The sequence below is a fragment of the Bos grunniens genome, chromosome 15 (assembly GCF_055505025.1).
Source record: "Bos grunniens cultivar Pamir isolate PY7600 chromosome 15, Bosgru_T2T1.0, whole genome shotgun sequence".
In the NCBI taxonomy this organism is placed as follows: domain Eukaryota; kingdom Metazoa; phylum Chordata; class Mammalia; order Artiodactyla; family Bovidae; genus Bos; species Bos grunniens.
Genome location: NC_141179.1, coordinates 47,307,214 through 47,319,971, shown reverse-complemented (window position 1 = coordinate 47,319,971; position 12,758 = coordinate 47,307,214). Strand labels below are relative to the sequence as shown.

At 49.0% G+C, this 12,758-nt stretch overlaps 2 protein-coding genes across 3 annotated transcripts; one reads left to right on the top strand and one right to left on the bottom strand.

Moving 5' to 3' along the window:
- Window positions 1-451: 451 nt before the first annotated feature.
- On the bottom strand, window positions 452-5,568 carry ARFIP2 (ARF interacting protein 2). 2 transcript variants are annotated; one of them, XR_015142125.1, is made up of 9 exons: window positions 5,465-5,568; window positions 4,523-4,663; window positions 4,171-4,267; window positions 3,048-3,166; window positions 2,650-2,871; window positions 2,483-2,556; window positions 1,955-2,112; window positions 1,635-1,809; window positions 452-1,188 (listed from the first exon to the last, which is right to left on the bottom strand). XR_015142125.1 is itself a non-coding variant. In XM_086340397.1 (8 exons), exons 2-8 carry the CDS (start codon window positions 4,619-4,621, stop codon window positions 1,033-1,035), a joined length of 1,026 nt encoding a protein of 341 aa, XP_086196523.1. In that variant the 5' UTR covers window positions 4,622-4,663; window positions 5,465-5,568; the 3' UTR covers window positions 452-1,032. The 2 variants fall into 2 exon arrangements, 1 of the variants encoding a protein (XP_086196523.1); XM_086340397.1 differs by lacking the exon at window positions 2,483-2,556.
- A 185-nt stretch (window positions 5,569-5,753) lies between these two features.
- On the top strand, window positions 5,754-8,350 carry TIMM10B (translocase of inner mitochondrial membrane 10B). Its single transcript, XM_086340398.1, has 3 exons — window positions 5,754-5,816; window positions 6,016-6,111; window positions 6,299-8,350. The coding sequence occupies exons 1-3, from the start codon at window positions 5,763-5,765 to the stop codon at window positions 6,509-6,511; spliced, it is 363 nt and encodes a 120-aa protein (XP_086196524.1). The 5' UTR covers window positions 5,754-5,762; the 3' UTR covers window positions 6,512-8,350.
- The last annotated feature ends 4,408 nt before the right edge of the window (window positions 8,351-12,758 follow it).

Below are 12,758 nucleotides of genomic sequence, written 5' to 3'. Positions count from 1 at the left end.
ATCCTCTGTGCTTCTGTATCCTAGTATTTATCACTGTATTGTAGTTGCCTAGTTACTTGCCTCTATCCCCCACTAGGCCGTAAGCACTGTGGGCAGGGACCGTGTTTTATTCTCTGATGTCTCCCCAGGGTCTAGCAGCAGCAAATAAAAGCATTCAGTACAGTAAATATTTGCTGTATGAATGAACAGATGATGGAGGTTGGTAGGCCCAACCCGCTCTGGGCCCTGTGTTTTAAGATACGTTGCTATCCTGGCACAAGCCTAAAGGGCAAATAAAGCTTTGGCTCCTACTGGGGCTGGGGGAGGGGACTAGGCTCTCAAGAAACCTGTGACTTCAGCTATCTGGCCCCAGCTCTCCTAAAATGGCAGGATTTTGATGTATGATTAAACTGAGCATTTCTCCACCCAGACCACCCTCCTAGAATCCCCCACAAATTGACCTCACTGGGCCTGCTTTTATGAAAGGTTTATTCCTAGTGCTAGGTCCCAATCTTCCAGGGCTCTAAGCACAATTAAACTGGGTGGGCAGGTGAGGGGAGACCCATTCAGATGCACGGCCAAAAATGGGGCTCCCCATATCCCCACCCTTTTGGTCCCAGTCCCCTTCTCTGCAATGGGCACGCATTGAGGAGGGACAAAGGGTACTGGAGGCAACATCATTGGCCCAGGGGAGCCCAAGAAGAGCTGCCATTGGCTGACAGGGCCTTTTGAGGCTCTGCCATTGGTCAGGGGGCACACCCCAGAAACTGGGGATAGGCCTGAGGAGTGATGCCATTGGCCAGGGAGTGGTTTTGTCATAGCCTTTGGCTGTGGAGTGAAAGGAAAAGATCTGGGAATGAAGCCCAGTGGCCAGGAAGATAAAGGACAGGGCTGCAGCTGCTGGGCCTGCAGGCCCCCTGTCAGGCCCCAGCCAGGGATAGGGAACCCAAGCCAGAGTGCAGGTGGCAAGGGATGTCCCATGTCCAAATCTCCCCCACCCTGGGACTACCCCTCCCGATGTCCTTCTTGATAGCCAGGTTGGGCTGGAGTGGCTCACTGCTCCTCTAGCCAGGAGGGCTTCTCAGCTCCTGGAGGCCGCAGCTTGATGTTGAACTGCTGCAGGGTCTGCTCCAGTTGTTTCTGGTTCCCAGCAAAGTAGGCAGACACGGCATTGTGGAAGAGCAGCAGCTGCTTGTGCATCACCTTGATCTGGGGGTCCAGCAGGGTCAGCTGAGACTGGACTCAGACACCCTTTCTGAGGGGCTATGATCCTGAACCCAAATCAGGGGCACATGGACTCTGCTCTGATGGTGCTTTTGGAGTGGGGGCTGAACTCCACCAAGAAAATCAAGGGATAAAAGCCTTGTAATAGGAGAAACCTAACTTGACTGGCTGGGCCAGGGGTTCTGGCACCTAAGCTCAAGGGGTGGTTTTTTCCCAGTGGCGTTCTTGGGATCAGCAGCCAAATCCTCTAATAGAAAAGCGCCAGGGATCAGAGGGAGGGTGATAGGGAAAGGTCCAGGGATTGAGTGGGCTGGGGAATGTTCCTACTCCTTAGCCAAGATGCATTTCCCCATTCAGTGATGGGGAGTTTGAGGGGAAGGTCGGTGGTACAGATGGAAAGGTGGGCTGGGTCAAAGGGGTGGGGTTAGCACCTTGTTTTCTTCCAGGAACTTGAGCTTGATGGCCACATCTCCCCGCAGCTTCTCATATTTGTCCCGATGGGCCTGGAAAGTGGCCTGGGCACTCTCGAGTCGACCACGCGTCCCTGCATCCCGGGGGCCTAGGCTCAGCTCCTCTAAGTCTGTCCGGTAGGCATCATATTCCAGCCTGGGGAGGGGGTGATATGGGCTGGTCTCCACCCCTTTGCCCTCCACACACTCTCCTACTTTTCTCAATTCTTTTGCCCCTAAAGCTCAAACTTTCACCCATGCCAGCCAACTCCCAAAACCCTAGGCCCTGCCAGTGCCCACACCTGGCAGCCTCATACTGTTTGACAGTCATGAGAGTGTCTTCCATGGTCTTGGTTACCAATGTGTTGATGCTAGAGACAAAGAAGTTCACAGCCCCTAGCAATGTCTCTCCGTTCTTGCACAGCAGCTTCTGCGTCTCTGCATTGTAGCCAAATTCCTCCTGAGGGCAGAAGGAAGGGACAGGCCTGAGTAACAGTCACCACCTGACTGGAGCTAAAGGGCCCTTCCTCCCCCTCCTCTGCCAGGAGGAAACAGCCAATGACACTGGAACAAGTCAGGACTGCCTCCAGCAAGGCTCTCTTAGCCAGAAAGTTAGTGGGGCCACCCTGGGGCTGCCTGGGGCAGGACTGTGGGAGTGGGGGGTCTGTTCACAGGACTGGAATAGGGAAAGCTAGTGCAGCAGGCAAGGGAGGGGCTCTGATTAGGCTGAGCACAGAAGGCATTCTCGTCAATGCAGAGAAGGGTTACTTGTGAGGCACCTAGTGTGCCGCCTCCCCCACCGCCTCCCACTTCTGGACCTCTGTACAAACCCTTAGGCTGCCTCCACAGGTGAGTGCTGCTGGGGGCGGGGCTGGGCCCACCCTGGAGGGGTTCTCCCTCTGGGCTGCAGGAGGGAGGGAGGGAGGGAGGCTGAGGGGTGACTGCCTGGGAGGGCCCCGGCCCAGTCCCCCCACCCTCTTTGGCCTGGCCGAGGCACCTGGAGCTCTGGGGACTTCTGGCTGAGGTCAGCAAAGGCGTCCCCCAGTGCATGCTGGGTCTGCAGCAGGCTGTAGAGGTGGGCTGTCAGTGCCCGGCCCAGCTGCAGGACACTCTCATACTTGCGCTTCGTCTCACGCAGCAGCTCAATCTGCAGCTCCAGCTCCAGGTCCACAGTCCGGGAGCCTCGGCCAAATCGTTCTGATAACAGCTGTTTTGTGCACTAATGAGAAGTGGGGGAGCAGGTCAGAGACCCTAGTACCTTGTCCCCGCAAAAGGCACCTACCCCAGCATCCCCAGGCTTCCGAGTCTCAGCCATAGCTGGGATATTAGGATCTGGAAGATGGGGAAAAGGTACCCAGGGCAGTTTGGGGGAAGGGAGAGGTGACTGAATCCCACCTTATATGTATTGATGCCCCATTTCTTGACGATGTCGAACTTCTCTCCAGCGATGCCCCGAGCCACCTCATCTCCAGGACCAGCAGGAGTAGCACTGTGAGATGGATGGCGGCCAGACCCTAAAGGACCAAGTTCTCTGACTCCAGTCTCTCTCAGATACAATCAGACACCTCTGTGGTTCCCCCCCAACTCCCCTCCCAGCACATGAAAATGACTTCCCTGAAAGAGCAGAAGCTAGAGACAATTAGATTCTCTTACTCACTAGGAGAAACTTATACATTGTGCCCTGAGACCCAAATCCCATACACATTGGCCTCTTCTTAAAGTGAGGGTTGGAAAAGGGGGGAAGAGGGAGTGGCATGTGTACAGGGGTAGAGGAAACAGCAGGAAGTAGGCCCAGTATGGGGAGACTGATCATGGATGGGGAGACTGATCATGGATGGGGAGACTGATCATGGATGGGGAGTCCAGCAAACAGAACACCCGGTTGACAATTCCCAAATCCCAGTGTGAGATTCACAACTGTTTGTTCTTCTAAACGTGAACAGTCACATTAAAACTCTGAGAAGTTCCTAATCAGATTCAGGCTCTAGAGCAGGTTAGGGGGAAGGAGAGCTGTGAAACAGAGTTCTTTGCTTGTCTTAGGTAGTGACAGCAGGGAAAGGTACAAGTGGGGCTAAACTGCAAGTGGGAGCAAAAGCACAATTCTGGGAGCTGGCTTCGGGGCTGAGATTCCATAAGGCTCATACTAGCAGAGGTTCTAGTTCAAGGATCAAGGTTCAAGGATCTCCAAACAAAATGCAAGCCTTCTTAGACACAGTCTATGTTTCCATAGTCTAGGGCTTCCCTGGTGGCTCAGACGGTAAAGAGTCTGCCTGCAGTGCAGGAGACCTGGGTTCAATCCCTGGGTCAAGAAGATCCTCTGGAGAAGGAAATGGCAACCCACTCCAGTATTCAAGCTTGGAAAATCCCATGGACAGAGGAGCCTGGCAGGCTACAATCCATGGGGTCTCAAAGAGTCGGACATGACTGAGCGACTTCACTTTGAACTTTTGATGCTCCCTGGAACCATCCCTCTCCCCATCTCCACTCAAGCAGCTTGTCCTGTTCTGATCATTCATACCTGTGGGGATGAGTCCATCACCAGAGCCCCCATAGCCACCAGACACAATGCTGGTTTCATTGAGGTTGGGTCCTGACACCATCACCTGCTGGAGGTCCTATAGGCCAGAGAAGAGGGGGCTTCAGGAACATAGGGGCAGCTGAAGCATTTTGGGGGTGAAAACAAGCTTGGATTGAAGCATCATAGAGAGAGCACACAAGGGAAGTCTGCACAGAATCAGAACAAAGATTTGTAAAAAAATTGAAGGGAGTTAGGTAAGTTAGGGGAAGGCTACTGGAACAGAGGTGAGAGTTCAGGGTTTATAAGTTGGGATTCCTCAATTGAAACAATACGAAGAATCAAACAGAAGCACCTGCTCCAGCCCATCATCCTCAGGAAGCTGCCCAGCTTCACCGTTCCCGTGGATGGGGATCTCCATTGTGGCTGCCTTCCCTAGGATCCCGTCCGTCATGGCGAGCGAAGGGACTGGAGTCAAGGTCTCCACCCCAGCGCCCTGCAAAGCCCAACACAGACAGCTCTGGAAACTGGCCAGTACTCCAAAGAGGAAGGTCTCCCCTACCATTTCAGAGGTTGTCCCAGGGCTTCAGAGTTCTGGGGTTTGGTACCACTCTTCTCTGAACTCTGTGTCTTTCTCCCCTCCAAGGTGCATATTTGTACAAAGACATACCCAGGCCTCAGGTGTGCGTGACCTGAGGTCATGTCCCCATGAACCCCTCACCCTAGCAGAACTTCACTGATTATTCACGCATTCAATCACTCCACAGACATTTAATGAGTGCCTACTATGTGTCACACACTATCTCAGACAATGGAGATACAGCAGCGAACAAGAGAAAGTCTGTGTTCTCAAGAAGCTCATCCCCATGCAGGTGTTTCTCCCCATCAGGAGATTAACCCCCTTCCCGGAGCTCAGGTGTCTACTACCATTCAGGTATGTTCACCACTGTTTGGCTGTTCGCTCTCCTTTCGTGTTTCTTCCCCTTTCCTGCAGGTGGTCTCCCCCTCCTCCATCCCATGCACCTCCTCTTCCTCGGGCCCTGCCCCCCCAAGGCCTTAGTTGAATCAGTTGGTCTAAGTTCTCGACCTCTGGGAAAAACCTCTTTTTTCCCAGGACATGGGTAGGTGATCCCTTCCACAGTCATTTTAGTTTCCCCAGGTGTGTGAGTCTCCGCCCTCCCCCCCATACACCTGGGCATCAGGTGTGTCCTCATCCGTCCCCAGGGCTCAGAGGCATCTTGCCCTCTGGTCAGGTTCGTGCATTCACCTTCCCCTCGCCCATGCATGTCCCTCTCACCTCGGGCCGGGCCGCTCTTCCCCTCAGGGCGCCAGGCCCGGGCCGCGCGGGGACCTCCGGCTCCAGTTCCCGTCGCGATCCTAGCAGCAGGTCAGGGATTCGGCGGAAGTGACGTCCCCACCCGGGCAGAAGAAGCCGGCCACGTCGCCGATTATGAGGGCGGAAGTGACGTTGAAATCTGGGGGCGGGGCGATCCTGGAGCCCACCCTTCTGTCCCTGGGGAGCTACGAGATGTCACTTCCGGGGCGTTACCAAGAACCTGAAAAGGAAATGACCTAGAGCTCACGCTGCTGGCGTGATGGAGCAGCAGCAGCAGCAGCAGCAGCAGCAGCAGCAGCAGCAACTGAGAAACGTGAGTGGGAGCTAAGTCGTCTTAGGGCCGTGCGTTCAAGTAGCATCCTTGTCTGCATAGCGGGAACCCCAAATAGCCAAGCATCTGAGGGCTGGGAACTTCGGGCCGTGGGGCGCGGTCCTGGGAAAGCTCGGGCGGCGCGGCCTTGAATTAAGATGTGGCCCCTCTTCGCTGAGTTTCTTGTCCCCCTTCCTCTCAGCTGCGGGACTTCCTTTTGGTCTACAATCGGATGACGGAACTCTGCTTCCAGCGCTGCGTGCCCAGCCTGCACCACCGAGCTCTGGATGCTGAGGAGGTTAGGTGGGGAACTGAGTAGGGGAATTACCCTCGATCCTCAGAGTTAACAGTAGACTGCTTCTCTCTTCCGCCACTTCCCCTACCTCTGGCCCCGGCCTTTCAATGACCCTCGCCCCTAGGCTGGAGTTGCGGCAGGACCTGACAGGACTCCTTTGACTTCTGCTTCCATCCTGTCTTCCTTCCAGGAGGCATGTCTGCACAGCTGTGCCGGGAAGCTGATCCATTCTAATCACCGCCTCATGGCCGCTTACGTGCAGCTCATGCCTGCCCTGGTACAGCGCCGCATGGCAGACTACGAGGCTGCCTCAGCTGTGCCACATGCTACTGCTGAACAACTGGAAACCTCACCATCCGGCAGCTCGCCATCCGGAAACCTCGGGAAAGGAGGCGCTGGATGAACCCTCAAATTAAAGGAGCCAGTGGACCTAGGGCTGGGTGCAGCCTGTGTATGGCAAGTGAGGAGTTGTCCGAGAGCTGGGTACTGTTGCTCCTCTTCCTGGAGCTAATAAACCCACTTTTCCTCTGTTTGGTTTATATTCTGGGCAAGGAAGTTTTGCCCACATTGTTGGCACCATCTTTATTATTCTGTCAGTTAGTGCTTCAGCCCTGGAAGCATAGAAGTTGCCTTCTGAATGTAGAAGGAAAGCCTATAACCAGGCATCTGGTTAAAGCAAGGTCTAAGGGTAAAATTTTAAGATTGGTAATAGCAACAAGTTGGTTGCCCCGATGAAAGAAAATGGGAACTCTATCTAGCTGTCGTTAAATCTGTCTGACTGAATGGCTCGCTTGGAGATATCTTGGAAAACAGATTAAGAATCCACAGGGCTTTTAGGCATTACCTCCTGGGAAGTCAGTAGCGTCAGACAGAGATGAAACCTTGTAAGAATTCAGTGGAACATCAACCACTTGAAGATGTTACTCACTTAATATTTTCTGTCTTCTTAGGATGAGCAGTTAAAAATTTAAATAAAGAAAATCTGTGTTCTTGTCTTCAGGAGCAGGCAGAAAGGGGAAAACTCGTGGAACCATATTCTGCAATACACTCAGACTTGAGGGATAAAAACCTAAGGGAAAAGTAGGTGGTGATGGTTATGAAAAGAAAAGGGAAGAAAGTCAAATCTTCAGGACTTCTTGAATGTTACCTTATGTCTCACTTCTTGCCTATAATCTCCTAACTCCATCTCTTCCTATACCCCTACGTATTCCCGCTGTACCTGTTCTGTGATTTCTAATTCCAGCCCCTCTGTTCTTTCCTTATTGTTGCCCTCCATGGAATTTTCTTCTGTATTCAACAATATGAATGGCCTATCACTCCATCACTGAGTTTTCTTGCCATTCTTGTATCCTTTTTGTGTCATTCTGGCTGTTTTAACTTTTCTTCTGTTCCTCCATATCAAGTGACCATGTTTTATTTTTAAAATGGAAGTAGTTCTTAGACACTGGCTCCCACGGTAACCATTTTTTTTAAGTACAACCACCCACAAAGCAGATATTTTCACCCCTGTTCATATCAGGATGTTGAAAATACAGATCTGACTTTAAAGTCCATGTTTTCTTTACTCCACCAGGCTGCCTTTCAAAATATCTTTTGAGTACCCATTTTGTATAGGTTCTGATGTAGGTTGCTTCAGTCGTGTCGGACTCTGTGCGACCCCATAGACGGCAGCCCATCAGGCTCCCCCGTCCCTGGGATTCTCCAGGCAAGAACACTGGAGTGGGTTGCCATTTCCTTCTCCAATGCATGAAAGTGAAAAGTGAAAGTGAAGTCGCTCAGTCGTGTCTGACTCCTAGTGACCCCATGGACTGCAGCCCACCAGGCTCCTCCGTCCATGGGATTTTCCAGGCAAGAGTGCTGGAGTGGGGTGCCATTGCCTTCTCCGATGTAGGTATTACCCTCACTCAACAGGTGAGGAAGCAAGAATTCAGTATGTACCAGAAGCCCACCTTATACATGGTTACTTGTGGAGAAAAGTAGCTCTCTTTATCGGAACAAATCTTGTACAGGTTTATTAAGAACCTTTCTTAACAAAAAGTTGTTGACCAGGAACTTTCCTATTAAGTGGCCTCATGCTTGCCCAATAAAGTCTCTTGGAAAGTATAAATGCAGATGAAACCACTTGTGAATTTCCCAAGTCCCAAAGACGGAAACAGGGACCGGGAATACTGTGGTGATGGTTGAAAATTATTCCACATCAACATTTATGTATATCCTTGCAATAAACTTCTGATGTGAATTATCTGTGTTCCCATGTCACATAATTGAGTAATTGCTGGAGAAGGGTTAACAACACAGATCTGACTCTTAACGCCTATGTTCTTTTTTTGCCCTTCTCTGGGTTCTTAGTTCCCTAACCAGGCAGTGAACCCCTGACCCAAGGAATTATGAAGTCTATGTTCTTCGAACTTCCGAAGTTTGTTTGCTCATCTGCAGTCATCCTTTCCCTAGGCATGGAAAAATAAGTGTTTCTCAATCTGATCCACCAATTAGTTCCGTAACTTTTCAATCTCTTCTGTGTATAAATATGTTCAGTACTTATGAAAAGTACTTATTCCTACTATCCATCTTCTATTGTCACTGAAGTCTCCCTCAGGTCTTGGCATAAAAAGTGTTAGCCATTGGCATGAGAGCAATGTGACATTTCAAGCACAACACAATGATAAACATTGATAAAGCTTTATCATTTTTTCACAAACATACTTGAGACAGGGTTATTCTTGCCATTGTGGCTTTAGAACTTAAGTGCTCGCTCATTTGTCAAGTCTAATTCCTTTGGGCTTTTTCAACTCTACCACCCTCTATTAGAACTTATCCTTAATAACTGCCACTCTCCTACTTTCCTCTAGTTAGACCTTTGTCTTCCTATCCATCCCTTGATACTTTAAATGTTACGCAGACAGTCCATTCGGTGTTTTTGCCTCCTAGTTCCTTGGCCCAATCTCCAATGATTTCTGCTCTGTCTTAACACCCTTAGTTATATGTCCTTAGTTATAAGTTCCTTAGTTATATTGTCACCACCCTAAACTGCTCCATCTCAAAACACTATTGCATCTTATTCACTGACTATTCCTTCCACTTTGTTTAATGAACTATTCCTCTACCATTTTTTTTTCCCCATTCTAGTCATTCTTTTGGAATAGGCTGAATTTCCTTTCATCTCTTTGTTGGACTTTGATAAAAATGAAATATTTGTGCCTGCCTTTGGACATCTAAAAACTGACCAAGGAGGACTTCTCTGGTGGTCTGGTGGCTAGGACTTGATGTTCCCGATTCAGGGAGCCCAGGTTCAATCCATGGTTGGAGAGCTAGATCCCATATGCCACGACTGAGAATTCGCATACCTCAACTGAAAAATCCCACATAGTAGAGTGAAGATCCAAGATTCTGCATGCTGCAACTGAGACCCAGCTCAGCCAAATGAAAAGCTATGGGAAGGGTTAGGGTTAGCCACCCCCTGCCCATACACACCAACCCCAGCTGTGCTACCTACCACCTATAGGGGATTCTGTCTTCATACTAAAGAGCAGACACAGAGACTGGGGACAAACTGCAGAGATAATGTTCATGTCAAAAGAATGAGTCTTAAAAACAACTTCCCAAGGAAGTCACTATAGAGCAAATTTTTATCACTGAATCCATGTGTGCTGTGTGTACTTAGTCGCTCAGTCGCATCCAACCCTTTGTGACCCCATGGACGGTGGCCTGCCAGACTCCTCTGTTCATGGGGATTCTCCAGGCAAGAATACTGGTGTGGGTTGCCATGCCCTCCTCCAGGGCATCTTCCCAACCCAGGGATTGAACCCAGGTCTCCCACATTGCAGGTGGATTCTTTACTGTCTGAGCCACCAGGGAAGCCCGTGGCTAACTTCAAATGGAGCCTCTGCCCCTGTAATCCCACTAGATTTTTCTAGTCATCTCTCCTGTTCCCTTCAGTGACTATTTCAAACCAATATTCTTAAGCCTCTTATCCCCACCATTCTGTTCACTTTCTGTAAGTAACCTTATATATTTACTTCACAGGCAAAAATGGAAGCTATCAATTAAGAGCTCTGATAACATCTCGCAACTTGGTCACCCATCTCCATCTGCACCATTCTCTTCTTTCCCTCCCATCTAAACAGGACAGGCATCCCTCTCAAGGCCAGTGCCAATGCTTGGGCCCTGAATCCTAGTCCTTCCTTCTTTGGAGACCTCTGACTTTTCCCCACTTGCCACGAGCCAGGGTGAGGAACTCCGCCGTGGCAAAGGTCATGAGGAAGGAGGCTTGGCATACGCAAAGGCGGGATCGAGCCTCAGGAGTCCCCCTGGAAATTCTCGAGCATCTACCCCCATAACCAGAGTCTGCCTACTTTACTGCTTTGTGCTCTCACCTCTGACTTTGCGGGGGCTGTCCCCCACCACCATCTTGCTCTCTCTAAAAAGAGTTAACTTACAGCTCCAGTTAATAAAGTTCCTGGGCATTAGGAGTGTTTAAATCCAAACCCCTCAGATAGCTCTCTAACTCGCCTGACAAGTTTACGCGGACTCCTACAGCTATGCATACGATTGTTTACAGTCTCCCAGCCGCAAGAGGCACGGGAAGCTTAAGATATTCAAATAGCTTAGAGCCTCTCAGAGAGTTAGAAACTGTCAGAATAAAACTAGTAAAAGATTTCATTGATGAGCCAATGCTTGCTGCCAAGTTTCCACATCCCCTGTATTGTATCCTTGAATGTGTATTAATTAATATATTTGGTATGTAGAAAAAATAAGTAGTGGCCTTGGTGTTAGCAACTTTAGACCCTTAAGGTAATAAATTCTTTCCTTTGTTGTAAACCCACTGCACCTCTGCCCTATAGGAATGCAACTTTATCTAACGCCTTTGGAGTATGGTGTCAAACTTTAAAATAATTACTCTTAGAGAAAATAAGGGAGGAGGGTTCAGAATGGGGAACAAATGTATACCTGTGGCGGATTCATTTTGATATTTGGCAAAACTAATACAATTATGTAAAGTTTAAAAATAAAATTGAAATCAGAAAGTAAAAAAAATAATTACTCTTAGAGAAAATAAGTCTTATAGTTGACAAATTTTGTCAGAGTCATAAAATGTTAATAGGCCTTCTGGCCAGAAAATGATGTAAATCACCTAAACCATTGGTATACAATAGATTTGCAGGAAAGAAACCCTGGTTTCGATAAGGATCAAAGACTGCTGACTTTGCATGATTTCACACGTCCTATTATCCTCTATGTACAACTTACGGTATAAAAGCCCCTATTGAAAATAAAGCTACAGGCCTTGCTCACCGAAGCTTCGTCTCCCCATGTCATTCTTTCTTTCACATTCTGGCTGAGTCTCTATCTGGAGCGCGGAGGTTCTCTGCGACCATTTATTTGCCTGGGCTTCTAAGACCCACTCGAGAAGGCGCCTAAGGTGGGGCACCTTCTGCTATTTGAGAGGGCACCTGCGGCCTCCGTGGTCAGAGCTAACCTGATGTCACAGGTTATATTGATTTTCCGCGTAAACCAAGCTACTCAGCCTCTTTTCTCCACGGAATTTTCCTACTGAGCTATCCTCATTCTATTACTCTTTATATCTCTAATGAATATTTAAATAAAGTTATTGTATCCTGTTTGCCGAAGCCGTCTCCCCTTCGAATTCCCTGGATCAGCCGGGGCTGGATCTCGGCACCCACTTTACTAAATTCTTATCATAAGCATCTAAATATGCGGAAGGCTTCTGTTAAAACAAACAGACCCCTCTATCTCCCAGGTACCATGTACTTTTTTCCACTTTACAGCTGAACTTCTCAGAACAGTTGGATATTAATACTTAGGTCCTCTCCATTCCCACTCCTCCTCCCACTCTATTTTGACTTCTGTAACCTTTATTGAGGAGAAGAAAATGGCAACCCACTCCAGTATTCTTGCCTAGGAAACCCCATAGACAGAGGAGCCTGGTGGGCTACAATCCATGGGGTTACAAAGAGTCAGACACGACTGAGCACAGCACAGCAGCCTTTATTCAAACAGTTTGTGAGCTCACCCTGGCTCACCAAGTGACCTTCATATCCCTGAATCCAGTGGCTATTTCCCCAGCTTACTTCATTTTTCAGTGGCATCTGGTAATATTGACTAGTTCCTCTGGCAATATTGACTAGTTCCTCATTGACACTCTCACTGGTGTCTGATTCCACTCATGGTTTTACTACTACCTCTGGCCACAGCTTCTTAGCCTCCTTTGTAGGATTACCTGCCTCCACCCATTAAATCTAAAAGTTTCTCTAGGTTCTGTTCTTTCTCAGTCTAATTTTTCTGGGATTGTTTCATCCTCACGCTGAGCCCTAGTTACTGATGACTCAGATCTCTCCTCTGAGCTACTTGATTGATGTCTCCACTTAGGTGTTTCAAAAACATCCCAATTCAACATGTTTTCTGATAAATTTTTCCTCCTATGCCTAGTACTCAACCAGTTGCAGAAACTAGAAACCTCACTCATCCCTTCACTCAACTGCCAAAATCCTGTCCAATTAAATTTCTAAAAATCGCTTGATTCTGTCTGCTTCTCTTCATCATCACAATCTCTCACCAGGATTATTGCAATTCCTGTGTCCCATACTCACTTTTGCAGCCCTCCAATCTATTCTCCATGCATTAGCCAGAAG